Here is a 27,323-nt window from a genome sequence, read left to right as displayed (position 1 = left end):
GAAAACCTGCAGGGTCTCAATAGTAGTTTGCCTCTGCCACTAAATTGTGGGTAGACAGGGTTACCTTGTAGACAGCTTGGATTTGAGGAAAACTTGCTTCTGCTATGAATTTGTGGGCAGGCAGAATTTCTCCAAAGACACGTTGTACCTGAATACACGGCTACTTGAGGGTCATCAGTTTCTGACCTTAGCTCTTTGGGGTTTTCCTACACAATCTGGAAATGCTGACTCTCTAAGTTGTTGGGAAAGAATTGTACGAGTTATTTTTCTCCTTCAAATCAAAAGTAGATAGGTCCAAAACCATTGTAATTAGATGGCTTTCTTGCAAACAGTCTAAAAGGTGACTTATGTAGACTGTCGTGATTTTTTCATGGCTTTCCAAAATCTTTATTTCAGATAAACTTGAGTTCCACTTTCCCTTTATGTTTAAATGAACACTAACTTAAAGGAAAACACTTGAGTTACAAAGCCACACAAGTCTACTGGTGATATCTGTTACAACTCAAAATGGTCAGAACAGCAATTTATTCTTTTGGTGGTTTATGAACTTCTTATACTTGGGATGTGTTGACATGGTAATTCAAATATGAGTACATGCAGAGGTCATCTTAAAGTAAATTTGCAACTAACTAATGATTCCAGTGTTTTCTTGTGTACTACTGAATTATTTTTATTAGTAAGGTAGTTCTTGTCCAAACTACTATTAGTCTGAAAAATGAGAGATTAAAATTACTAAATGATTTTTTTCTTTATCCCTGCTAAAGTAGATTGTTCCAACAATGTGCTACCGAATGCTTTTTCCAAACTAGCTTAAGATTCTGAATTGAAGGCATTTTCATCACTTTCCTCGGGGGTCTGTGTCACAGTTTTATAGATCTGACAGCTAAACAATGCTGGGTTTTTTTTTTTTATCTTCAGTTTAAAATTTCATGATGTTGTGCCTAGTTACAGCTCTCTGAACAATTGTCAACAATTCTTACTCCTCCAAGGAGGAGTAACTTACACAAGTTATATAGGTTATTAAATCTTCCCTTACATGTCTGTCTAAGGGAGAATATTGCACACATAAAACAATATGTGCGTGAGTGTATAATTACCCACCCCAGAAATTATTATGAAGATTTTGAGTTCATTTTTACTTTGAAGGTCCCTGGAGCATAACCAAGTTGTCAGTAGCTGCCAAGAATATGATTGGTTCCCCCATGTGTCAGTTCTGTACTTGCATCATGAGCATCCACAGGTGGGAATAGCTGCTTCTCCAGAAATAGGACATCTGTCATCAGGCCACCAATTTTAAGTTGTGACAAGCCATCCTTGGTTCTGGAACAGCAGCACAGGGGAAAAAGAAAATACAGTAACTGCCTTGCAGTCCTTGGTAACAGCCAGAGGAGACTAGTCGATCCATGTGCCATCTTCCCTAAGGAGCTACTCACTCTGCCTGTACATTGAACAACTCTAGACAGACTTAGAGAAAAAGTTTTTAAGCTCAGAGTCTTTCCTTTTGGACACTAAGACAAAACACTGTCAAGTTAAAAAACAAACAAACAAAACCCCTCTGTTCTTTGAGATCATGCAAATAAATTACTGATTTCACAGAAGGAAGAGTCTAGCCACCGGTAGACAGCAAAGAATTTATCCTCAAGGATACTGCCAGTGTTATTAAAATAGTTGTGTGGTATACAAAGCATAGATGGAGCCATTATCTTCAGTCTCAGTATTTCATTCATCTAATCCAGTGGTTTGTAGGAATGTTTTTAGAGTGAGTGATTTTTCTGCTTGGGCTATATTGTGATGTCTTATGGTATTAAGGGCTTGAAAGAAGGAAGTGTCTTATACTGTACATATATTAAGATAGGTTAATTAAGTTCATTTCTAGAAATATGAATGCCAACTTAAGGCAACAGTCTTTGAAACTTTTAGGATTGTCTCTTGATTCCAAAACAAAAGGAAAATTAAAAAGATGATTGTATACTGATTTTTAGGATGGTGCCGGAACATGTCCAGAGGAAAGCAACAAACCTGGTGAGGGGTCTGGAGCACAAGTCTCATGAGGAGCATCTGAGGGACCTGGGGTTGTTTAGCCTGGAGAAAAGGAGGCCGAGGGGAGACCTGATCGCCCTCTACAACTACTTGAAAGGAGGCTGTAGCAAGGTGGGGGTCGGTATCTTCTCCCAGGTAACAGGCAATAGGACGAGGGGAAATGGCCTCAAGCTGCACCGGGGCAGGTTTAGTTTGGACATAAGGAAAAATTTTTTCACTGAAGGGTTGTTAAGCACTGGAACAGGCTGCCCAGGGAAGTGGTTAAGTCCTGATCCCGGGAGGTATTTAAAAGATGGGTAGACGAGGTACTTGGGGACATGGTTTAGTGGTGGGATGGCTGTGTTACGTTAAAGGTTGGACTTGATGATCTTGAAGGTCTTTTCCAACCTAAGAATTCTATGATTCTGTGATTTTCACCATAGGTTTGCCTTCTTGCAATATTTTTTACAAGTTTATTGTGCTGTAATTCTAGCTATAGAAATGACTTACTGTGTGCTTCTGAACAGTTGAGAGACTAAGTGTCAGTTTATTTGGGTCAGATTTAATTGAACAAAAATATTATCTTAATTTGCCTGTGTTGTGCTCGTGAAATGATGACTTTTTCTCCTATTTAGGGAAATACTCTTCAGGAGAAACACTATTACTGTTTTTCATTTGCAGATAAATTGCTTTTTAACTCTTTGTGCCCATTCATCTGAGAGTTCATAAGAACTCAGCTGGATTAGAGCATTTTGCCCTGCATCATCTCAAGGCTTTTTCTCCAGATTACCTTAACTGCTGCCGCTGACTTTATTCCTCTGTGCTAATCTAACACACCTATTTTTCTCCAGGTTATGTTTATGTCACTAGGCGTTGTTTGAAAGACAGGATTATTTTCATTTCAAACTAGCATAGCCATGCCAGATCTGAAGGGAATGAAACACTGTTTGAACCTACGACAAATTATTTTCATGGTGGGTGCAATATTTGTGTGTTTGGCATAGCCTATGTTGTAAGAACAGGATTTTCTGGTATACCTAAAGCAATATAATTGCACTGGCAGAAACCTTTGGGATGAGAGACAACAGTGAGAAGGATTCAGATCTGTGTATTTATTCAAGTACTTTCTTAATTATAGCCTTGTATAACCAAAAAATGAATAAGTGCTGTTATTTTCAGGAGAATGATGGCAGAGAGACAGAAAGTGGGTGATTCCACAGTGAGTTCATAGCAAAGCTGGAATAAGATGCAGGAGTTGTGCCATCAGGTCTCATGTGAAGCATTAACTCTGCTCACTCCCATATATCTCATCTCCACTTTCAAATGGTATACTACTTTCTGATAAGTTTATCTCATTTAGATTTTGTCCCCTTCTGTGCAGTTTGGAACCTGCCCGGCAATGGAGCCTTGGTTTGGATGCTATTGCATTTCAGTTAAATATTATGTAATGTATATTATTATTTAATCAATATCTATTACATATATGGTTTATGTTGTAAAATCTTTTCTTACTATTTTGTTTCTTTTAATGTGTTTTATTGAATTCCATCTGTTGGGTATTAAAAGTTTGGGATTCTTTTCTCCTTTAGACAATCGCTGTCATCCTTATTTTGCTAGCCAAGTGAACTAAGTGATGGATGTTTCTTGACATTCATGATAACCCTGAATATATTTGCTTATCTATATAGGATACTTTCATATGAAGTTGTATAACCTAATGAGGGGTGAAGAATTCTTTTTCTCAATAAGCATCTACCTATTCAGACCTACTTTATATGCAAAATACTAACTTTCTTGTCATCTGTGTTCGAAATGTTGGCTGTGTCAGTGGTGATAGTAATCTGTTCTCATGATGAAACATTGTCAAAATTTCTAATAGCCAGCTTCTATACCCCTTGTGCATTGGAGGATTCTGTTTTCAAAGTACGCAGTGGTCAGCAATACAGAACATAGACAAATATTCTGAGAGTACATCTTTGAAAGCCACCTGTTTATGAATTAGCCAGTAGTTTGGTAGATCTTTGCTGAACATGCTCAAATTTTAATTCCTGTCTTTCCTTAATACTGTTATTGACATCATTTACCTCAAATGCACGGTGCATTCGCTGTTCTGGCACGTTGAGGTGGGAAGCTCTAGGACTGTAACGATGACCAAAGTCACAAGTATAAGGAATGACTAGAAATGTTTTGAAGAGAACGTGTATTTAAATTATTCCTATACTAAAATGAATTTGCAATGTCAAAAAAAATATGTAACGTAAAATTATATGCAACACGTGAAGACCATTCACTAATACATTGAAGCATTCTTGTAAAAACAATTTGTCACTGAAACTCTTCAACACAACAAGAAGGAATTGAAGCACATACTCAGTTTCAAGCAGGTAAATGACCACATTCCAGTGGTGGGATAACTACTGCTATTTGTTGAAGTTTCTTGTGTCAAAGCCCTTTGTTGCCCCTTTTGCAGCATATCGTCATTGCTCTAGCTTCATGTTCCTTTTGTTCGTAGTTGCAATACTCATACAAAATCACTAATTTCTGAAAAAAGGGTGCTTCAGCTTCAAGAGGCTGCTGCCTGTCAAATCTAGATTTAGTGTAGTCTAACACATTAAAAATATCAGTAGTGTGAACTTGGTGTTTACCTATAGAACTGTTTATAGCACTATTGAAATCTAAGAGGGATTTGCATTAATAATGAGGAAAGCCATAAAGAGTATGTACAGATGTTTCCTAATGCAGTAAGCCTGTTGCTCTAAAGGCATATGATCACATTTCTAAAATTGCTATTGCATGTCTTGGCAGTTTGTTAAAAACTGAAAACTTAAAGTTAACCGGTATTTTGATAGACTAAGTTCAAGGTCACCTTTTGTTTAAATGATGTTTTGTTTTCTGTAATTAGACCATGCCAGGTGTATTAAGTATGTAATTAAAAACACAAGGTTTGGCTAATTCAGAGTAAATGAGAATGAAATACAAGGTCATTATTCGTCTCTAGTGAGACTCCAGATGAACAGCGCACATGGAACTATTTATAAAACATTTTGCATGGTCAAAAATTGCTTTAGGTTGCTGTCCATGGCTTTTAAATTAAACTACTCACAGATTTTCATGAAAGTACCTGTAGCGTAGAAATATGTTCCCATGCCTAGTGTTAAATTTGAATGGGAATAAAATATGTATGATATACAATTTTATGGCGTAGATTTTAAAGAAGAAAAAAGAAAAGGGAAAAAAGGTAGTAAGAGAGCTTATGAGGCACTCTGCAAAATGTTACTAGGGTGAACTTCTGACAGCCATGGTACTGAGCAACTGGTTCAAAGCATCAGAAATAATACCTGAAAGGGAATGGACTGCTTTTGTGGTAGTCAGTTGAATTTCTTGCTCTATATATGTTCTGTGTAGTAAAATGGTGGCAAATTTCCACCACTTTACTACACAGTAATCAAACCTGAACAGCGGCAGAATTCATCTATCGGTGATGATGATACTCATTGCTTCTGCACCTCTGACCCGTATAAACTTCACCTGAGGGCCCTCTGGTTCCCACAGTGTGGGGCTGGAGTGGGATGTAAGCTACGGATCCAACCAGTCCGGGGCAGAGCCCATGGAAGTTGGTTTGACCAGGGAGACTTTCTTGGTCTTCTGTCTCCCAAGGTTAGCATCCTTTTTTTTCGTACCATATGTATTTTGGGAAAAGTTAAGTTGAAGCCAAATGCAATAAAGTGTGCTGCTTAGATTTCGTATATGCAAGTGAAATCCCTTAGATTTATGTTCAAAAATTAAAATAGTCCAAAGCTACAGGGGTACATAAAGGTTAAGCTAGTACTTACAAAACCGATATACGATTGGCTCTTGGGGTTTTTTGGGAGGGTTGTGCGAAGTTTGGTTTTTTGGGGTTGCTTTGGGGTGGGGAACATTGGTGGTGGTGCTGTTTTGTTAGGGGTTTTTTGTTGGGCTTTTTCAGGGGGAGTTGATGGGTTTTTTTGTTGTTGTTTTTTTTTTTTTTTTAAGAAAACAAAGTCCACGCTCTAAAATCAGTCCCTTTGGAATACCATAAGTTGGCTTTACTGAATTCAGATGAAACAAGGAATGTCTAGACTTTGTTTTCATGGGCTTTGGTATTTTGAATATTTCTGTGCAGTTGAAGTTGTAAGAACTAAATTGTTTAAGACTTAGACATTTTCTTTAGAACTACAGTGTACTTGGAAATGCTTTTCAGTGAGAGTCACCAGCAAGTAAGTTGCTGAGATTCATGCTTATGCCATGTTTGCGGAGGGAGAAATTTCAGAATGCTCACACAGAATAGCTGGACAATTCCTTTTGCCATTTGTATTTTTGTAGAGGTGGGACCAGAATTTCAACAACCCCAGAAACTCTGACAAGTGGGTCAGCACAAGGGGATAATTCTTAATCTTCTGTTTGTATCTCATTATCTGTTTTGGAACTTAGGCTTGTTAAATTCTGGATGAGGAGGAAGGAGTACCAGGGTGTTGCTGGGCTGGTTTAGTTCTAGTTATGGCAATGTGATAACGTTTGAAATTTACTTTCACGTCAGATTACTGCTTATTTTTCGAAAGGTGTCCTTATTTCTTTTCATAGTTTTGCCTTCCCTGGGTGTCCTCCTACATAACTAACCCTGTTTCCTGTTGTCTGTGGGTTTTTTCCTTAATCTTATTTCCTAGTGTAAAATGAGTTCATTATTTTTGCCATTTGTCCTGACAACCTTGGATCCACAAAAGTATTCATTTCTTGGAACCTACTGCCAATCAATTGCACTGGTTTCTTATTATATGATAATCCTATCTTAATTGGGAAAACAAAGTAACTGGGCTAAGCTGTACATTGTAAAGCCTATCTCAAAAAGTAAGCAAAGGTGATCGAATGTACCTGGGCTGTACGGTGCTGGCGCAGTCTGCAGCATGTGCTGGAGCTGTCGTGCTGGATGGGACCTGCTGCAGCTGCCAACACCCCTCTGCGGCCCAGAGGCTATATAGCACTGGACGGTGAAGCTGGCACCCACCCTATACGTGTCTGTCTTGAAACCGATATGTACGTACACTTCTGTGTGATGGCATCTAACAAGGCACTGGAAGAAAGAGGGTCTACATGCATACACCTTACAGCTATATGTGCAGGGTCTGTAACTGTGCTGCTCCTGCAGCAGTCCCAGTCTGGGAATATGCAGCCACCTTTGCAAAAGTGGGTGTTGGTGCCAGAGCCATGGGAATGTCCCTGTCTATTACAGACCGTGATTTCTGGGATGCATGCTAGTTTTTCAGCTAAAAATTGAAATGAGTGCCTGATATGTGAAACTACTGGCTCAGGAGCTTGGCGATCCTTGTAGCTGCTTTTGCAGGATGGACTACATTAAAAACACAAAAACCAAAAGAAGAAAAAACCAAACAAAAAAACCCACAAAAACAAGTAGTTATCAATTTGGAATGCAGGGTCCCTGAGAATATATAAACACATAGCACAAATAGTATTTTAAGCAAGCTCTGTTTTGCCCATTATTATCAGCAATACACGTTTCTTCAACTGAACAAAGGTGAGAGATTAAAATAAGACACATTCCATTCCTGAAGTTAAATGAAAGCATGTTTCTGCTTGATATGATAGGAAATAGCTTGCAGAATATATTATTCTTTTTAAAAAAAAAAAGAAAAAAGGTATTTTAAAGCTGCCAAGGACTTGTATACAGATAGTTATCAATTGAGTAAGTGTCAGGTATTTAAGTGAAAGCTGGCTGGCTTATCCGTGGTTTGGGTTTTTTTGTTTTGTTTTTTTTTTTTTGTCGTTATTAGTTTTATTTATTAGCCGACTGTACCAGCAAACTTCATGCTTTGTTTCGCCTTGTACTCATCTAAATACATGGTACTTAGTGCCAAGCAGTCCACGATCACAATGAACCTTTTGTGGAATTTAAGTAGAATTGCTGTGTTTGATGCGTTCATGAACATGGAATATATATTTTTATGTACAAGTAATGTCTTGCATACTTGATACATTCTTTAAGGGACTTTTTCTGCTTGCTGTGGTGGTTGCTGTTGAATTTTTGCTACATTTGTACATTAAAAAAAAGCATATGTTGATTTATGGGGAAAAAACTACACAGTAAAAATGCTGCTTTTATTAACAGCAGCCACATCTGCTTGTGAAGCAGTCAAGAGATAGAATTTTGCTGTAAATACAGCAGGACTTTTTATCAATTTAGGGAGATCTACAGAAGACATCTCAGGAGGTTTGTAAATGTTTTAAGATTGTAAATGTCAGGCTCATGCGGACACTGGTGCTTTAGGAAGTTCACTTCTAGATGGACAATCGTAGGCATCATTAATGGAGTTTCCTGTCTCTGTTGCTTGCCAAAATTTCCTTTCTATTTCTTCCTTCTTAAGTGGATATACTAGGCGACTTCACGGTTTGAGTATAGTAGGGATTCTAGTTTTTGTCTATGGGAGGCTTATGCTAATAAGTGATATTTTTACGGTATATGTATTTAAAGGTTAAATTGAACCATGTTGAGACAGAGCTTTGTTGTTGACAGTAGCCATCTCAGACTTGTTTGGATTTTGAAATTTTCAAAGCAGGCACCTGAAATTAGTTGAATCCTTTAAATTAGCACATATATCATGACGATGTGATACAGGGAATCTAAAGAAAATTTGACTGCACTTCAAACTTTGCTTCATGAAAAGCCATCTGCCTTACAGGATAAGTACTGCGATAGCTCATCGTGTAGTCCTGGACCATGCACTACCCTGGATGGCAGTGAGTGAAAACTGCTGCCTTTGGTTTGCCTGTTTAGGTTGGGAATAGTCTCAGCCTGTCATTTTAGTAAGACCTTTTGACCTCAGTGTTACGTGTTGTGAAGCATGAAGTAAAACTGAATGAGGTGGTGTTGTCCTCATCAGTTAAAGGTGTCATTACTTCAGGAGTAAGATACATTTTTCTTGCAGTGTTGTAGAATCTCAGTATTTGGAGTTTTAGTAAGCAGTGCAGTAGCTTATTTTGCAATACTTACAGAATTTTTTTGCCCTTTTTTTTTTTTTTTAATAAACTCAGTAGGTCCACATATGCCTTTTAATATGTAGGGCAGAGAATTTCCTAATAAACATTCATTTTCTAGCAAAATGTTTCCTAATGAGACTGTGATTGTGACTTAAACTTTTATTGCAATTAGTTGTGTTGTTTTTAATGATAATCAAAATACATGGTAAAAAGTGAAATAGCAATTTCCTCATTGAAATATTTTAATTAAAACATTTTTGTTGAAGTGTTAAGATTGAAGTGTTAAGATTGTTTTTGCATTTTCATCAGAGCTATCACAACAGTTGTGGACACTGCTTTTCATATACTGCTTTTAAATTTGTCATGGCTTTGATGAAGTGATGCTTTTGCACCATGGTGAGAAGACGTGATGCCAAGTCACCGGAGGCTTTTCTGAGAGAGAAGCTTTTGAATGCTTCCAAATTCAGCTGGGGCTGCCTGCACAGTTAATTGGACACAGGTCAGGACCTCAGCAGTAACACTGAAGCAACATAATGGTGGACTGTCAGTGACACCTTAAACTTTTTCTCCAAAGACAGGGTTTTTTTCCTCTTAAAGAGTGTGAAGGATTTTTGAAATACATTTGATGAGTTAGATTGTGTTTTAAAATTCATTGTTGTGTAACTGCAGCATTTGAGTAGCTCCCTATCTACATCCACTACTGGGACATAATACACATTCTTTTCATACTGTGAGAAGATCAAATTTATAGAGAGAATAAAAAAATCCATGGTATTAGATTCTTGTTCTATTGCTTTTATTACCTTTTCATTTTTTCTCATGATATTTTTAGTTTATATTGGGAAGAGGTATAAAAACTTAAGAAATTATTGCAATAGTTTATTTCATAAGATGATGTTATAAAAAGTTTTCAAAAGCATGTGTTGTGTAGCCCATTGATAATGTCTGATGATCATACCACAACATTTACTATGTGCATTTTGCATTTAAAAAAACCTTTGTGAAGTAAGAAAAAAGTTTACAATAGAATTTCCTAAGTCTAGTATTCCCAAACCCACAAGAAATAATTGGTAAAAAAAGCTTTGCTTGCTGGTCTTAGGTTTTCACTTACAGCTTGTTGGATTTTCAGATCCTCTGCCATTTCTGGTATAGGTAGGGCAGTCTTATTATTTCACTGTCAAACACAGCGTTAATCCTAAAATGTGCTGAGGATACACTGTCTCTGTGTTTCTTCTAAAGTGGCTATGAGTACCAGAAAGAGAAAAGCCTCTGTATTGGTTGCCCCCCAGCCCTGCAGAATGTCCCACTGTTGTATTTAAATTATGTGTTTGCAGTTCTGCTTGCAGACTGAATTTGAGGAAACTGCTAATCCTGTTGCCAGAGCTTTGGGGGAAATATTTTATACAATTAATTCTTTAGTAGTTGTAGTGTATAAAATCAATTTTATTCACTTTGTCATAAAAGCACAGCCATCTTTTATAGATTTTTATGATTCCCCCCCCAACCTATACTTATCCAAAATGGGGTACTCAGTTTTACTGTGTGTTTTCTGTTAGCATTTAATCATACTGGTGTTTCAATTTCTTAAATACCCTATACAAAGAAGATTTTGTGCAGTCTATCTGTATGTTATTTTTGTTCTGTTTCCTAAGGAAATGAGACTTAAGTGGTTGTGCTGTTTGTCCTGATAACTTTGAGTCATATTGTCCAAATTCAGCAAAGGTGGAGATTTCAAAGTTACTTTGCTATGAGTTTCAATACTACTACTACTACTAATAATAATAATTTGCCTCTGAGAAGAGGGATCCAGATCAATACCTGTGCTGAGGTATGGGTTGTGGTCTCAGGTCAATAGTCAGCTGTTGCCTTTGGCCTGCAGATGGGTTGACCTTGGCCCGTGTAGCTTGGAACCAGGGATAGACAGAGGGCATCTTACCCCAGACTTACTCAGGAGATGGGGGTTATGGAAAGAGAGGCATGGCAGAAGGGGGCACCTGCTCATTTCTGTTAGCCCTTGTATCAATGGAGCTGAGGCAATTCGGTGTGCTCAAAAAAACCATCCAACACCCCCTTGTCCTCCCCTCCCGTCTCTCCCAGCTCCCAGTTGCAGAATTAGTAGATCTCATGTAAGGTAGCAGTCAGGAGCTCAAGGGTTTCACACGGCAGGACTGACCCTTTCTGCTACCTCCTGTCGTTAGATCTGATAAAGTGTAGGATGAAGCTGCTTCCTTAATCTCTATCCTTTTTTAGACTGCTCCCAAGTTCGATTGTTGTTTTATTAGCAACAAATCAAGGCTGTTCTTTCTGTTAAGAATCTTGCCTTTCGTTTAGTTGCATCTCACCTGAACTTTTTAATGCAAGAATTACGTTTTTTATATAATGGTTTCCATATGTCTTCTGAATCAAATCTAAATTTGCTATCTTTGGTTTGAGCTCCATTTTAACCCCATCTTTTTTTGTCCTTCTTTGAAACAAGAGAGATGTGAAAAGAAAGTGTTTTTTCTTGGTTATGCTCTCAATACAGTGGATATCATCCAAAAAGGAGTTTTACTAGAGAGAGGTTCAATTTTGGCTTTGTTAATTCTTTAAACAAAGAGCTGTAAATGTATTATTTCTTCTACTGTACACAAAACTTTGATTTTGACTGGTCCGTGTGTTGATTCTAGCTTTGATATAGAGATATCTGTATAACATTTATTTTAGAAGAAATAAATGCATTAAAGGTGTTTTGCTCGTAGGTAGGAATGTCATATTATCCAGCCTGTATGACTTCCATGTCAAACAAAACTCAGGCTCCAGGATGTTTTCTCTGAAAGGTCGTTGGAAAGGTGAGGAGCAGAGATGAAATGATATCATTTCATGTTTACATTTATTATACAGTGCAGTAGTGGGTTGACCTACAGGAAAATAGATCCCTACATTTGAATTCCTTCGTAACTTCCTAAGTCAATTGTTAGTTCCTTCTGCTGGAGGGAATTTTGGAAAACCACGTAGAACTGGCAGCAATTTAGCTATTACCATATTCTGGTTTTGAGGGCTTTTAACTATTTATATCATGCAACACTGCAATAGTATTGTTATAAGCCAGAGATTTAAAAAAAAAAAACAAACAAGAAAGCAAGTTTCTGTCATAATCTCTGCTGAATTTTTATCTAATTTGTTTTAGTTTTCTTAGAGGTTTCAACTAATGTGCGTGTAATCTCTGTTGGAGAACGTTGGCAGTATGCCATACAACTACCTTTTTGATTTCCCCACCTTAACTGCCCTTTTCTATTTCTCTACCTTTTTATAATTCTATGCATGAGCTTGTTTGTGCTAAAATTTTCCTTAAGGCTAGTGCTGACACAACTTGTTCTATTCTTATCTGTTACTATGGCGTTTCATCCTTTATTGCTCGGCATTTTCTTACACAATCTTCTGTGGTTGTTATGGCAACAATAAGTAGAAAATTTGTCAATTTTCAAGCAATATTGCTTTTCAAAATTTTGCATGATATTAAATTGCTGAGCAAGAGGTGAAATACTTTCAGCATAGTTAAGCAAATTAATACAATTCAGTTAAATTACCTTGTAGTTTTGCGATGTTGCTGCTTCTAGGCAAGGTATTATGCACTGTAATGCTACTTGGGAGAGTATAAATAGAATACGTTTGTGGAAGTAGGAGAAATTGTTAAATTAATGACACTATTCCTTTGCTATTGTTAGTCTAATGGCCAGGATCTGGTAAACATGACTGGTCTTCTAGCAACATCATCGTCAGCCACGTTAGTTGGCATTGAATTCATAATTACTGGGGTTCCCTGAGCAATACAGACCATCAGGTGGCATAAGTACAAACTCCCAGAATGGAAGATGCTTGGAGATACTAATGTCAAAAACAACAGAATGAGACATTTCTCTAGGATTGTGTTTAAAGCAAGAGGAGAAATTCATGGAGGAAAGAGGAACGTGGTTTGAAGTGGGTGAGGACTACAAGAAGCCAATACCTCTGTGAATGAGTGTTTAAACTCAGAATCACTAATATAAGTGGAAGCAATCAAAATTGCTTATTTTAAAAAATGAACTGATGGACCAGGTCCACAGTTTTTTTTATGCCTCTTCATATATTTAGGACTTTAAAATATTTTGAAGTCCTTACTTAAATTCGTCATGCCTTTTAATAGAGGCTTTGTTAAATTTGATGTTCACTGTAACAAAATAATTTGCTAAAATCAATTATTTTTTGTTTTCTCCAATATGTTTGATTTTACAGCATTGTGGATTCTCCTAACTTACACGGTATTTGTAATTTCAACTATGTGCACATGTGTGTGTATGCATGAGATTAAGTTAGGAATATTTCAACAAAACCCTTACCTGTCAAAAAAAGCCACAAAACATTGCCTTCTTTATGTCTATAGCATTCTTAAACCGGTACTGTAACTTCTCTGACGATAGGATGCTGGGGCATCTAGTCTTTGATTACACTCTGATTTCAGACCATAAGAATGCAAGGTCTCCAGCTATGGCAGCAGCAGTCCCAAAGACAGTAGGCAGAAAAAGAGATCTAATTTTTCTACCATCCAGACTTGAGCTGGCATTTTATTTCTTCTGGGAGAAAAGAATTGGCTAGTCAGTCCACTGCTCGATATGTGTGGCAGTTCAACAAAGCAGTTTGTATTCAGAACTGTAACAGCTTTTTAGAAGACTGTGGCTTAAAGCCAAAAGCCACTTCTCTGTCACCAGTAGAATCTACCCACAAAATCATTTCAGTTTCCAAGTGAAAATATGTCTGTCTCTTTTGGGTAGAAAGGGGAGAGAAGACCAGTGCTGGGGACTCTTTAAATTACTACATTTCTGATGTTCTTAAAATTAATTGCTGTATGTTAATACCAGGTTTTAAACTATTTGAACTGGCACTGTTTTCTGCTTGTGACAGGATGTAAATGTTCTAAAGATACTCACGATTCCCCCCCCATCCTTCTGCCACATAAAGTGAATTTGATTAGCATCAGTTCAAGAATGTATGCTATATATTTATATGTCTCTCTGAGAGTAGTTTTTCTTCAAAAGTGAATCCTAATGCCCACATCCAGACATGTGCAATAACTGGATCAAGGAGTCATCCATGTGTGTTCCTAAATTCATATTTAATATAGAAAGTCCAGGACAGTTACGCAGTCTTTTTGACACTAAACCTATGTTTCCCTGCATTTGTTTTCCTCATGCACATGCATCAGATCTGTTGATGATGAGGGAGTTGTTCACACCCTCTCTATTCTTAAAAACTCTGAACAATGACCAGTGACCAGTCCCAAATTTGTACTTTGTGTCTCCTCTCTGTAGGATACCATTCAAACTGTGGAAGAGATACTCTGTAAGCAGAAACCCCAGTGAAGTCTTTAAATAAATTGAAAGAGCATTTAATAACCTCAATGTTTATATTTTTGTCTTTACTTTGGAAAAGCACTACTCTGAAGATGGTCAAAGCAATTGAACTGCTCTTACAAGGCACTGTAAATTGAAATCAAATTTGGCTTTTAATTAGTGCAGTTGTGAAGCATATTGTTTTGTTTAAAGCTGAGCATGTGAGCTGTATAGCAGTTGACTGCATAGAGCACAGATTTTGTTTGAGTACTGACACCTTGCATTTGAGGAATGCATTTGTCTGGCTCACATTTTATCCTTTTTATATGGTCTAGGAATGTGCTGGATGGATTGTTTGGCATGAGTTGGAGCTTGATGGGAGCTCTCATTATTTCCTGCCCGGTAGTTGGGGTTGGAAATAATATAGATGAGGCCCTTAGTTCTACTTCAGTTTCCAAATCATGAATACTAAATCAGTTTTAAAACCTAGATTAAATTTCCAACAGTGTTTTTCTGGAGAGGGTTTTAGATTTGAAGTTACAGACACTTGAACATTACAAATGTTTAAGTGCAGTATGTGTAGTATTTTCGTTGTTGATATACTATGGAATGAATAAGCTTTTATAATTGTTTTCCTTTTCTTTATGGATCTTAAGTCTAGAAAACTGAAACATAATTAAAACCTAGAAAATCACTCGAGATTAATTGGAAAACCAGCAGAGAGGCCAGTAAGATTCTACTGAGACTTGGGTCACGTCATAAGGGTTTGCAGTGCTCGTACCATTCCCTAGTTGTGGGCTATATAATTGACATAATTTACTCCAGAGATGCAGAAGTAGAATAGTGAGCGCTGTAAATTGGGATTGGGATTGTGTTGGCACAAAGGCTTGAACAGTACTTGTTTGCACTGAGTAATAAACCACAATTATATCTGCAGATTATAAGCTGAAAAACCTAATTAAACAAACTACTGTTGTTCTGTATTCTGTGACAAAGCAAAGAGATCAAATGCTGTAGACCTTCCTAGGAGATAATACTGCGAAGATAAGAAAGAACTTGGCTTTATCACAGCAATGTTTGAGTCACAGACAAAATATTTGATAATAAAATATTTCTTTGCCAAATCATTTTGGCAGTTCTCAGCCCAGTAAGTGGATATGCCACTAAATCATTGAATCTTGTTCAATGAATAAATGGAGTTTCTAAACTAAGACAGAGTGAGCATCACACCTTTCACAAGATGGGCTATGTTTTAGAGAATGGAATTAGATTATGGTTAAGTGTACTGCTCAGTGTTGAGATAGCCTGGATTTCTTGTTCATTGAGTGGTCTGTTTTTTTAATTTGGGATTGCTTTTAGTTGTATGTTGGTACATGGGCTTCTTAATGTGTTTTGACATGAATGATTATCGATTATTACCTTGTTCTGTATTTTCCTACTTTTGGGGTATTTCTTACTATATTACTTATAGTGAGAGTAGCCTATTACATGTCTGTAAAGGAAAAGCTACTGTATATTATTTAAAGGCTGCTAGCTAAGTGGTGCTATTTGATAGATTACCCATTTCTGTGTTTGTTCACTTATTTTAGGTCTAATTTAGTCTGGATTAGAAGCAAGACAGTAGCTGTCTACTAGATTTAGACCATTGTAAGGTAGATTTCATCAGGTTGATTAAAGGTTATTTGATAGTGTTTGTGTAAGCTGTGTTTCACAAATGTGCAGCTAGCGCATTTTTACAAAAGAAAAACTAAATCCCCCTTAATGAAGCAGCTGAAACTCTGCAGTATCTGTCTGATTGGTGTGATTTGTAGGTTAAGACTTCAATAGAAGGCAGCCTTAGGAAGAGTTAATAAACCATTGTTTAAGGTAGAAAGAGATTTAAAAAGTTTTCTAAACAATTTTAATCAGTTTTCGTAACATCAAAGCTGTCATAAGCAAATGAAATCTCTCGCCCCTGTGGCTGGTGAGCTGCGGAACGCGGTGCAGGAGTGGAACAGTACCCTTTGGCTGTCCAGGGACTCCGTGGGCCATGCCGCTGCTGCTGGGAGCCCAGATCTTTTAGCAAAAGCTGAGCTCTTTCAGTGCTTAGGAAAACTGTGAACCACATCAAACTAAACAGGTAGTTGAGCAGTTCTGCAGGGGGGAAAAAAGATTTCCAAAAAAGTGATTGAGGAAGGAATAAAGAAAATTCGAGAAACTACAGACCAAGCCTCATTCTTTAAAAGCTAACAATGCTTCTGATAAATCCTTAAAGTTGTACAAAAAATGAAACTTGCTGCTGGCACCTGCCGGTAGCCTCGGACTGGGGGATTGCTTCTCCCCTCCCAGATGGCTGCAGGTCTCTGTGCAGTGTCCACATGCTGTGTCTTGGTGCTTAAGCTCGTGTAGGCTTGGCTGTCATCCTCTCCCCGATCCCTCTCCCAAGGCAGTAACCCGGGAGTCTTTCCTGAGGTCGGGATTGCTGCTTCTCCCTGCCGCGATTAACAGCTCAGTTAAATCTCTCTGCTTGGCCCTGGCTTTGTTCAGTTGCTGCATTCAGATTCTGCTCTTTCTGATGTTTTGCAGGCCTCTCTCAATTGATGTCTCAGTTTTGCTGTCTTTGCTGTATTTTCTTCCTTCCCCCACAAATTAGGAAACCTGGCATTTGTTGCCTATAAATTGCCCTAAGTTTCTGGACTATAGGATTTTTCCTGTCCATCTTGTACCGAAAGTGGCTGAAACCCATCCTCTGTTGTACGTGACTACCAGAACACAGAACGCTTTCCGCATGAAATAAAATAAACCCCAGCGAACAGTATGTCTATCATTTTTCCATTTATTAAAGATGATGTATTCTTTGCCTAAATTGGCTGTTTTAAACTGAACTGAATTTTTTTCCTTATAAAGAATATAACTGAATCAAGGTTGCTCAGCGAGTAAGACGTAAATTTGAGTGTGCACTTTGGGTTGGGGGTGCATCTCCCCTCCAACAGACCTTTCCTGTTAGGAAACTGTAGTTTCACTGTATCCGTTCTTGTTTTAGTTTTGAGGATCAACATTCTGTACTTCTAAGAAACTTGAGATTCGCTTGTATTTTCCCTCACTAAGACGTTGAGGTTTGAGGTTTAAGGTTTAAAATTCTTGTAGCTCTTCCATTGCTCTTCAGGTTAAATGCTTTTCTGGATCTGGTTTTAACATCAAGATTATCTTTGTGCGTGCATGTATCTTGTTGTGTCATAACTTATTATTCAACAAGTTTCCATTTTTCTTTCCATTTTTAAAATAATCTTAAAGGGACCTATTGAAGAAAAATAGCTTTAAATGATATTACATATTTCATTAATTTGTAGGTTTTAATACAGCTTTCTTTTTAACCTCAGGACTTCTATTTCATGTTAACTTATGTCTTGAACTTTACTTTTCAAAATAGATTTGCATTTACAAAGTATTTTAGCAAAACTGGGGACATCTTTCATTTTTTATTTTACCTGTAGGATGTTTGAGGGTCTTAACCGAATGGTTTTGTTTTTTAAAATGGCTCTCATCCCAAATAGTTTATATCTTTGCTCTTAATACAGCTTGCATTGACATGTAGATTAGTAGAATTTTACAAAAATGCAGTACGGTTATTTTCTGAACATTTTAAAAATGATCCTCTCATCGAAGGACCGGATGTTGAGGAGGCAGTGCCTTAACTTGAGAAAACTTTTGGATATGAAGGTAACATTTGCATTTCTGTGGCTGAACGGTAACTGCAGTTTGCTGAAGTGTGATGCATTGAACTCAAGGGCACTGTAATGGACCTGCTGATAGCTGAGCTCATCGCGAAGGACAACGAAAAGTGCTTGCCCTGGAGAGCTACAGATTAGTAGAGATAAAATGCTGACTACTTAGTACACTAAGAGCTCTAGCTAAAGAATTCCTATTCATTTCAAAGCGTTATATCTTTGCATGGTAATATTTGAAAAGGTGTTTGGGTTTTGTTTGTTTGTTTTTTTCTTCCCATACTTTTTTCCTCCAAAAGCAGAAAGGGCTGGGGGGGGAATCCTATGTATTTTTAGGTCAGGTGTAGTAGCTGCTTTGCTGTCGGCACTGTGTGGGTATATTTGCAATCAAGTTTAAATAGCATGGTGAGTATCCAGATGGAGAGTGTTTTTCCTAAGCTTTAGATTATTTACTCTGATGGGAGCTCCAGTAAACATTTATAGTATTCTTCAGGGCTAACTGTACCATTAAGCTTGAGATGCCTGGTATAGAAAATCACAGTATATAAAAAAAACAAAGTTTTTTTAGAAATGATGATGCAATTTTAAAGAGAAGGTGGTAGCAAGTTAGTGTCATGCTTCAGTAGACTCAATGGTAAGTGTGTAATGTAACAATACACTCTCTGTACATGGGAAGAGGAAATGGTAGGATTTTTTCCTTCTCTACACTTTTAAAATTAAATTCATTTATTAAACTTATCTGTCAGATACTGAAGATTTGATCTCAAAGGTGCTTATTAATGGATGTTTACTAGCTGCCAGGTTTTTGAGTTACATTGCTTGCCGTTCATTTCCCCCTGTTCAGATTCTTCTTTGTTGTTTTATTTATTTTAGTGAAAATGTTATACCATGCAACTACATGAACGTCAGCTGCTCTAGTCGGTAAAAACAATGTCAGCGATATTTGAACTGCTTAGGATATGATAAAGCATTAATGCACACTACACGACTGGTTTTGTCAGGAACTGGGTAAAATTGCAACAGGCAAGAGTCAGCGTTATTGCTAATTTTACTCGGTGTTTCACAATGATACGTGCTTTTATTTAGATTTCAGTTCCTGGGGTCAGGATTGCTCATTAAAGTTTTTGGCTACTAGATTTTTTTTTCCTGAACTTTTTAGCCTTTTTAATTGCAGAAATGTTTAGATTCTAGCTGCCTCCTTATGACTTAGAAATGAAAAGGGAAATAAAAAGACACCTCCCTCCTCCTAAAACCCTCTCATTTTAGGAATGTAATTTTTAAGTGTAATTTAATGAAGGTGAAGGACCCAGCTCATGATTTTGGAATTTTAGGATTGGCAGTACTTAATGTGCTCAAAGGAAAGCCCTAGGCAGTATTCAACAACGGTATGCAAATGATAGTATGCACTAATGCTATAGAAAACTTTTTTTCCCCTTGTTGGTTTGCTATTGAAATGTAACTTTGTATGAAGCCTTCTAGAGCTGAAAAATGTTGAAGGTAGTAACTGTGATTTAGCTTTGTGCTATTAAAATTATGTACAGTCTGAGCAGAGAGTATTTTACTAGTGAAAATAGGAATTAATCATGGGGCATTTATATACAATTTTGTCCTGAAAAAGACTTTTTAAAATTACATGGACTTGTCAGTCTTTAATTTTCTCTCAGTGCAACATGCTTATTTTACTCGCCAAAATGTTTAAGATAACTGTAGTCCTGTGGGATGAGCTTTGGCTTTTGAAAGTTGGGTTGTCAGTCTGTCTTTCTCATAAATTGTCCAAAATAATGATACTAAATGACGTCCTGTTTATATTTGTATAACCCCACGTTTTGTGTTTTGCGACAAGGAGGCTTGCTCTTCAAATATCCTCAAATAAATGCTTTCCCTCAGTCCCCCATTCAAGTTTGTTTTCTTGTGACTGATGTGCCCACCGTAGTGACAGCAGGGGTGGGGATGACAGCAAGTCAGAGCTCTAACACGTGGCCAGTGGGTGTCTTGGACAGCTCAGCACCCCATGCTGCTTACACGAGGGCAGCACAATTTTCTCTGCCAGCACGAGACATACAGCGGTTCTCCCTTCGTTGCTGCACGGGAGCAGCTGAACAGATGACAGTAACCGTGGAGCATTTCCTTGCACACAGGCCTGAGAAAACGGCTACGTAAGTCAGATTCACGGGCTTGGGGTTTGAATTTGTAGACCAGAAAAATTGGTCAGAAAGGCCCAGCTTGTACCTTTTGGATCCTGACTTGGGTCTAACTTTTTGTATTAGTAAAAAAGGAGTTTGAAATCATTAGTGGAGCTCATTCCATTAGCAAAAAGAAAACTGCTCAGCAGAGGGAAGGGAATAGCTGGAGAGAAAGAGTTTCACTTACCTGAGGCCACTATAACAACACAAAACAATCCAAGGCATGCACTGGTTAAATCTTAGAAAGTGCTATAGGCAACCCACTTCTGCAATTGCCTTAGAAAATTATTGTTGTTAGCCATTCTGTTGATAGTTCATGTTGTAGGAATTACTAGCAGATGGGAAAATAGATGACTCAGAATACAGTATTAACAATCCATATTTTTTTAATCAAAGGCCTCTAATAAGGCATGTTGCATCTGTAAGATTCATTTAAGCAGTTGCTAGGAAGAATTTGTTTTTTCAAGTAAACACAACAAACTTGATACAGATTATTTTTTGACTGAATATCTATTTTCTTAACAGTTTAAACCCTGAAAATACATTTGCTTGTTTTCATTGCACCAGCTTATTGGCACTATTCCATAATTTAGTTTGATAGACTGGAGGTTTGCAATGGTAACTCATGCATTATGGAATTACTAATGAAATCTAATTTTATCATATTGAAAACATCACAAGCCTAGAGCTCTGTTAGCTGTCAAGGGTGGATTAAGATTATAGTGTGCTACATCCACCAAAACTTTGGCTTTCGCCTCCTGAAAAGTTTGGATGGCTACGGATATGTGGTGGCCAAGTGTGGCTAATGAGTTCCAGACTGTTTTCCAGACCCCTTCACCTAAATCAACACACCACAGGCACCACCAAGTATCTCAGATGCGTGTCCTTCTTCCTGACTCCTGTGCTGGACACAGGTGGAAGCCAGTAGTCAGGCTTTGCATTGCACCCTTTGACTTCATGACTTCTGAGAGTCCATTTTTGGTTGTACTTTATAGCCTTCCTTTTCAGCTTACTGCTACAGAACTCAGGTCTGTACACAGGAACGCATATACATATTTTTCCAAGTGCCCATTTTGGTCTGAATTTTCATCAGAATGATTTGACAAAGGTTGAGGACAAAATATGTAAGGTATTGCATGGGTCCTCCTGCAGGCAGAAGTAGTATTGACTGCAAGTAACTATTCTTTGGTTTGCTGAAAATGCTGATCCAAATGAAGCTGGTCCTTCTGGGATGCAAGAAGATAGACTGAAAGACCAAAAAGGTAAAAATTGTTGCACTTGCTGTGCTGAAGTTTGGTTCTGAGAGACGACTGCATCAGTATGTGAGGAAAGAATTCCTTGTGCGTCAGTTTGAAGACATGTAAAAAATGCAGTCGACCTGTAACTAGTATTGGCCAGAGTGACTTCAGTTAAAAGGTTAGTTATGCTTTGGTTCTGTGCTGGTTGTCCCAGCTCAAGGTGGTGCCGCGGAAAGGACCTTCAGCCACTGAACCCCAGGAAGATTGGGTTGATGGAGCTCCTTTCTGCACGGGTGCCTTTCTTCCACCAGGGTTTCCCCTGCATCAGGGAGAGGAGAAGGCAGAGGCAAGAGCTGCTGGCACTCAGCTTGCACCACTGGGAGCTCGCCCCGCAGGGTGACTGTTAGCTGGTCTGTGCCTCAGTGAAGTCAACTTCCTTTGCTCAGGCGAAGCAGAGAATTTCAGTGTGTCTTCTTTGGGTGCGACTGTGTCTTGAGAATCTATCAGCTTGTAGAAGCGATTATTCAATGTTACCTAGCTATGGAGATGGTTTTGCCTTGGTTTTTTTCCTTGCTTCCTTTATACATTGTAACTCTCTGTAGTGATCAGGTTAAGAAATACACCTTCTAGGAGAAAAGTTGATTGCTTTTTTTTTTCTCCTCTTCTGTAAACACCTAATTTTTCTACTGGAAAACAGTATGCATACCCCCTGTGAAAGACTGTATGTGTGTGTAAAACTGATAGGCACGCTTTCTGAATATTGTATCTTATTGTATGTAACTGGTTGATTCATGGCATTAGAAATTGGAATTTGGACTGTTACTTTCCCAAACCCACATGATTACCTGGTGATATGAAGGGTCCCAGGGAAGGCAAATGCTTTTACCAGAAACTCTGGTTACTGAAGACCTCTGTCTTGGAGGTGGCCCATGATTGTGGGTGTTAGATCTCCAAAAGGACATGATTGATTCCATTATCTGGAGTGGCAGAAATTGAACTATCTATCGTTGTCAGACAAATACTATCCTGATTACTGAACTGCTACAGTTTACAGCTTTTAAAAAGCTATCAAAATATAATTTAAAGCCTTTTGAACTCCTGTAGCTTACACAGCTGAATGTTCTCCTCTCTTTTCCCATTAAGGCTGGTAGCCTTAGTTGTTGTTACAACAACAAACTACATGGGAAATTAATTATGGCACTTTAAATTGTGAACTGTTTGCAAATGAGAGTGCTGAGCTCTTGTTGCTTTAAGAGTTTGAATCCAAATATTTATGATGCGGGGGAATAAATTACAAAGGAATAATTAAATATCCTGTTTGAATTATTTCTGCACATGCCGTTTGATAACCTTGCTGTTGCATTCAGCATTTAGGCTTTTGCAGGCTTCAGGCTTCACGAAGTATTATCTATAGCACAGGCAGAAGTCAAGAAAAAATATTTTGAAATTTACCAAGGAGACATACATGTCTGTGGACACACACACACACATCCCAGAGTCAGCTGGGGCTTTTAGATGTGCTTAAGTGGTTTTCTGTAGTACATAGAGCTCTCTGACTATTCCTGCCTAATCCCGCATCTGATGTCAGATAGATGAGACCTTCATAACTCTATTTTCAGTTTCTTAATGCCCCTGTTTCCTGGCATTTACTTCCTTTGAATGTCCCAAGCATCAGCTATTCATACAGATGAGTACTGTGGCTCCCTGGGCCCCCTGGGCGACATGGTTGAGATCATTCTGAACGAGTCTTATACCCTCGATTTAAAAATGCATTCTCTTTATATTTTAATTTCCAGCCCAGCTGTCTGTGATCTTTAAAGAATATTTAATTCTGTTTGCTGGCTCTGTTTCTTGATTCAAATTTAAATGAAAACTCACCCATCACATTCTTCTCTGACAATTTATAAAAAAACATTTTTCAGTGCAGAATAATTGTGTGATCGCATGAGTTGGAGTCTATTCTGTGCAGTGTAAGCCTGATGTCTACAGCGGTGACTGAGAGGGAGTAAGTGGGTACCCAGGCTGGCCCAGAGCAGGTAGGAGACTTCATCGGTGACCGTTCTCACAAGACACTCACACATGAGGTTATTCACGGTGCCTTCCTTAGTCCATTTGCTGGTACATGGAGCCCCAAATATGTTTCTCCTCTTGCACATGCTAAAAAATGTGGGTTTATTGCTTCTCCCATCTGTGCTGCCTTGGGATCACTTAAACAGGGAAATTGGCACTGCTGTCTCTTCTCATTATACTGCAGAGCTCTCTGACACTTCAGCCTCTAAAGTAATATCTTCACTGAAAGGTGCCTGCCCTGTGCCAGTTACATTTATCAATGGGCTAAAAATGAAAGTGAATGGGTTTGGGTTTGTTTGTTTGTTTTTTAAAATCTTTACTTTCCCTGTAAATGGGAAGGTGTTTTTCTGCAAACGTCTTGGTGACTGAAGAATTACGATTCCTTTTCCCCATCCTTTCTTGCATATATTAAATGGGAAAAATACAGTAAACTAGATGATATTTAATTACTTGAGAGGCATCTCTTTCCTTCCTGAGAAACTAAAGGCTTCATTTGTCCTTACTGTCGAGCTACTGAGCAGATCTGAAGTCCCTGAAGCTCGTACAGGTCTAAGGATCTTTGGTCCTGGAAAATATTTTGACATCTGGGTTTTCTCACCTTCATTAGGAATCTTACTGTTAAAATGATGTTGTGTGAAAATGTGCATCTTTTTGCATATGCTCTTCTATGAATTTCCGATCTGCACTCCCTCTTTATTATGACTTTTAAGTTATTTATGTACTATGTACAATGTCATCTGTTAGTAGAAGTCATAACGCTGGGGTTTGGACTCTATGTAGCAATATGTGTTGCTAATTTATATACCTCAGATGCTGATAAAAATAAAGATCAAAAGTAGTATTTCGTTCCTCAGGGAAGACAGATCAGACTGTGTTGATGGAAGACTGCCCTAGATTCGTGAATGAAGTATTGACTCATTAGTAGGATGATTCAGAAAATGTTTTTTTTTTTTTTTTTTTTTTTTTTTGCCCCGAGTTAGGTGGTGTGCTTGTTTGCAATGTCAGAATATTTGCAAACAAAATATAGATTATCACTCTCCAAGGATGGAATTAGTTGTGCTATTTGAAATTTGTTGATATTTTTACACTTGCTGAAGAGTAATTGGCACATAGGCAATTCCGACAAGAGAGAAAATGCGGAGAGGCACTAGATGATTCATTGGCCAGCCAAAGGAACGTATTTCCAATGTGGATCCTCCCCTGCAAGAGCAGGCAGGGCAGTAATGCCTGGCGTGCCCCAGCACCTGACAAGACTCTAGCTTTTATTTGCAGCGGCCAGCGTGCCAGCGAAGCGATTTACTTGTTATATGACCCATCACTCTTAATGAATGCAATGTAATGAACTGTTTAACAGTTGTGAGAAAATATTTTTAGAAGGAGAAGAGCTTGGTCAAAGGTAACTCCCTCCCATGAATTCTGGAAATTATTTCATGTATTATTTAAACCCTCTGTTTGCAATTTGCTTTGACTAGTTCTGGCAGCAGTCTGTTGAGGCAGACAGGTACCTTGTCATTCTTACCAGAAAGTAGCTCTAAATATCTGGCAGACTGTTACTTGCAGCAGCTATCTATTTTTCAGGCTTCTGTAAGAGACTGAAGTTCAATAAGTAGTATTTGATTAAGTCATATATACGTGAATATAATTGTGTAAACTGTGGCATGCTTGTTTTCAGCCTAATGAGTTAAACTCCAGCCCTATGTTTATTTGCAATCTATTTGCAACATTTGCAAAGTGATTTTCTTTTTTTTAAAATAAATGTACTGTGTGTGCTTGTATTTTCATATGCTGTTAAATTATTTACTTGTGGAGCATACTAAGGCTTTGGGTTATAGAAACAGTTATATATGTGTATACATACACTCAAAGCAGGGGGGACAACAACAAAACAACACACACACACCCCCAAGAACAAAAAAAAAAACCCCACACTGCAACTGCAAATTAAAGGATTACAAAAGGTGGAGGCTTTCATTTTTGCTGTAAATAGGTTTTAATCTTTTTTTGTTTTCTTTTTTTGTTCGCTTGTTTGGTGGTTGTTTTTTTACAGTTAAAGAATCTGAGTTTAGAAGAATTACAGATGCGATTAAAGGCTTTGGACCCTATGATGGAACGAGAAATTGAGGAGCTTCGTCAGAGGTACACAGCAAAGAGGCAACCTATTCTGGATGCGATGGATGCAAAGAAACGGAGGCAACAAAATTTCTGAGTTTGTTCCACTTTCAGAGATAATACTATGAGTCAGTGTGGACACTGGTAACTTTGTAAGTCTGCAGGAATGCGATTATGAAAATTATCAAAAAACCAATCTTTTGAATTTTCCTTCACAAGCAATGAGAATTGGAGCAGTGAAAGAACATCCACACGCTGTTCCGCAAAGGCAGCGAAACACATTACCACTTCTTTATATTTTCAAACGTCTAATGTAATAGAAGTTCAACCTGTACTTCCCAATCTTTTCCAGGTCTGTAGTGGTAACTTGGTGTTGTACAGTAGGAGTTGTGTGTTGGGAGCACCTGGAATGATTTCTTGATTGTGCAACACTACAGAGCCTTATGTTGCAATATGTTTTCCTCCCACTTAGTAGCATATTTATTATGTACTCTTTGGTTATCCTATTTATTTTATGCCTGTTTTCTTTTTTATTAGGAAGTACTAGGATAATATCGTGGAGAGAGGAGCCAGATTAGATAACATTGGTATTGTAGTATAATGAAAAGAAGCTCGCCACTATATTATCTTTCAAAACTCCAATTTCAGCAAGCATCCCAATTCAGGACAGCACTTGAACATGTATCCAGCCCATTCGTAGGATTTAAGCATAAAATAAGTAATAGGCACATGTTTTTCTGCTCTCCTGAACCAGGGAACGTGGCTATAATTGAGCAATACAGTTGTTAGGCTACAGAGCGTTCTTTTAGAGAGTATTTGTATCATTTTTACGTACACTGAATGATCTCTCATTAAACAAGGAAACAAGTGCCTAGTCAGTTTTGATTTTTCTGTTATTGAGGAGAAGCAATGCTTGCATTCCTCCATCAGTGTAAATTTCCAATTGCTATTGCAATTCTGACCAGTATAAACCTCTATTTTGCACCGTAGTTTTATAATGGAGTAACAGCTACACTTTCTAGATATGTTTTTTGGTTCATTTAATTTTTTTATCACTGTTTTGAGGGGAGAGGGGAGTTATTAGTGGTTTGCGTTTGGTTTGATTTGGTTTCACGTTATAGATACGAAGGGATAGTAATTTAAAAGCCAAAGAAAATCAATTGAATACTTATATGTAATAAGTACTGAAAAGAAGTAACATTTTGCAGTCCTCTGAGGGTTTAGTCCTGCAGTCACTAAACATTCAAAATTCCCGTGGTCTTCTGTGGTAGATTTTGGGGAATCAGAAATGCAGGACCAAGCTCTTAATACCTTTTCACAAGTTCTTCTGTCTGGTTTATATTGTGGGATATCTAGTAGGTAGAATTTACAGCATTGCAAGAAATATTTCAGACCTAGCGGAAAATGTGATCCACTTTCTGAACAATCTACTGTGTTCTCTGTTGATATCTTTACTATTGTTGCCTTTTGTGTAAATAACTTTACTGTGATAGTCATACTTCTTTAAACAGTACAGCTGGAAAGATCTTTACATTCAACCTTCAGCTGTTAAGCTTTTAATGGTGACTACTGTACGGGCATCTTCTGTTCAATGTTTTCTGGAAGTTAGTAATCATCTCATACCTCTTAACATTTGCTGTCATC

General features: G+C 37.9%; 1 protein-coding gene across 1 annotated transcript in view; it reads left to right on the top strand.

Moving 5' to 3' along the window:
* Nucleotides 1–26,182, top strand: part of STK3 (serine/threonine kinase 3) — a 134,878-nt gene extending 108,696 nt beyond the window's left edge. Inside the window, exon 12 of the mRNA XM_035893910.1 lies at nt 25,618–26,182. Within this exon, the coding sequence (XP_035749803.1) occupies nt 25,618–25,776 (159 nt within the window). The 3' untranslated portion in view covers nt 25,777–26,182. The remainder of the gene's footprint in view (nt 1–25,617) is intronic.
* Nucleotides 26,183–27,323: the final 1,141 nt, after the last annotated feature.

Source organism: Egretta garzetta, unplaced genomic scaffold, assembly GCF_000687185.1.
Source record: "Egretta garzetta isolate BGI_Z169 unplaced genomic scaffold, ASM68718v1 scaffold154, whole genome shotgun sequence".
NCBI lineage: Eukaryota > Metazoa > Chordata > Aves > Pelecaniformes > Ardeidae > Egretta > Egretta garzetta.
Note: the sequence above shows the minus strand (reverse complement) of the source record. Positions and strands in the feature narration are given on the sequence as shown.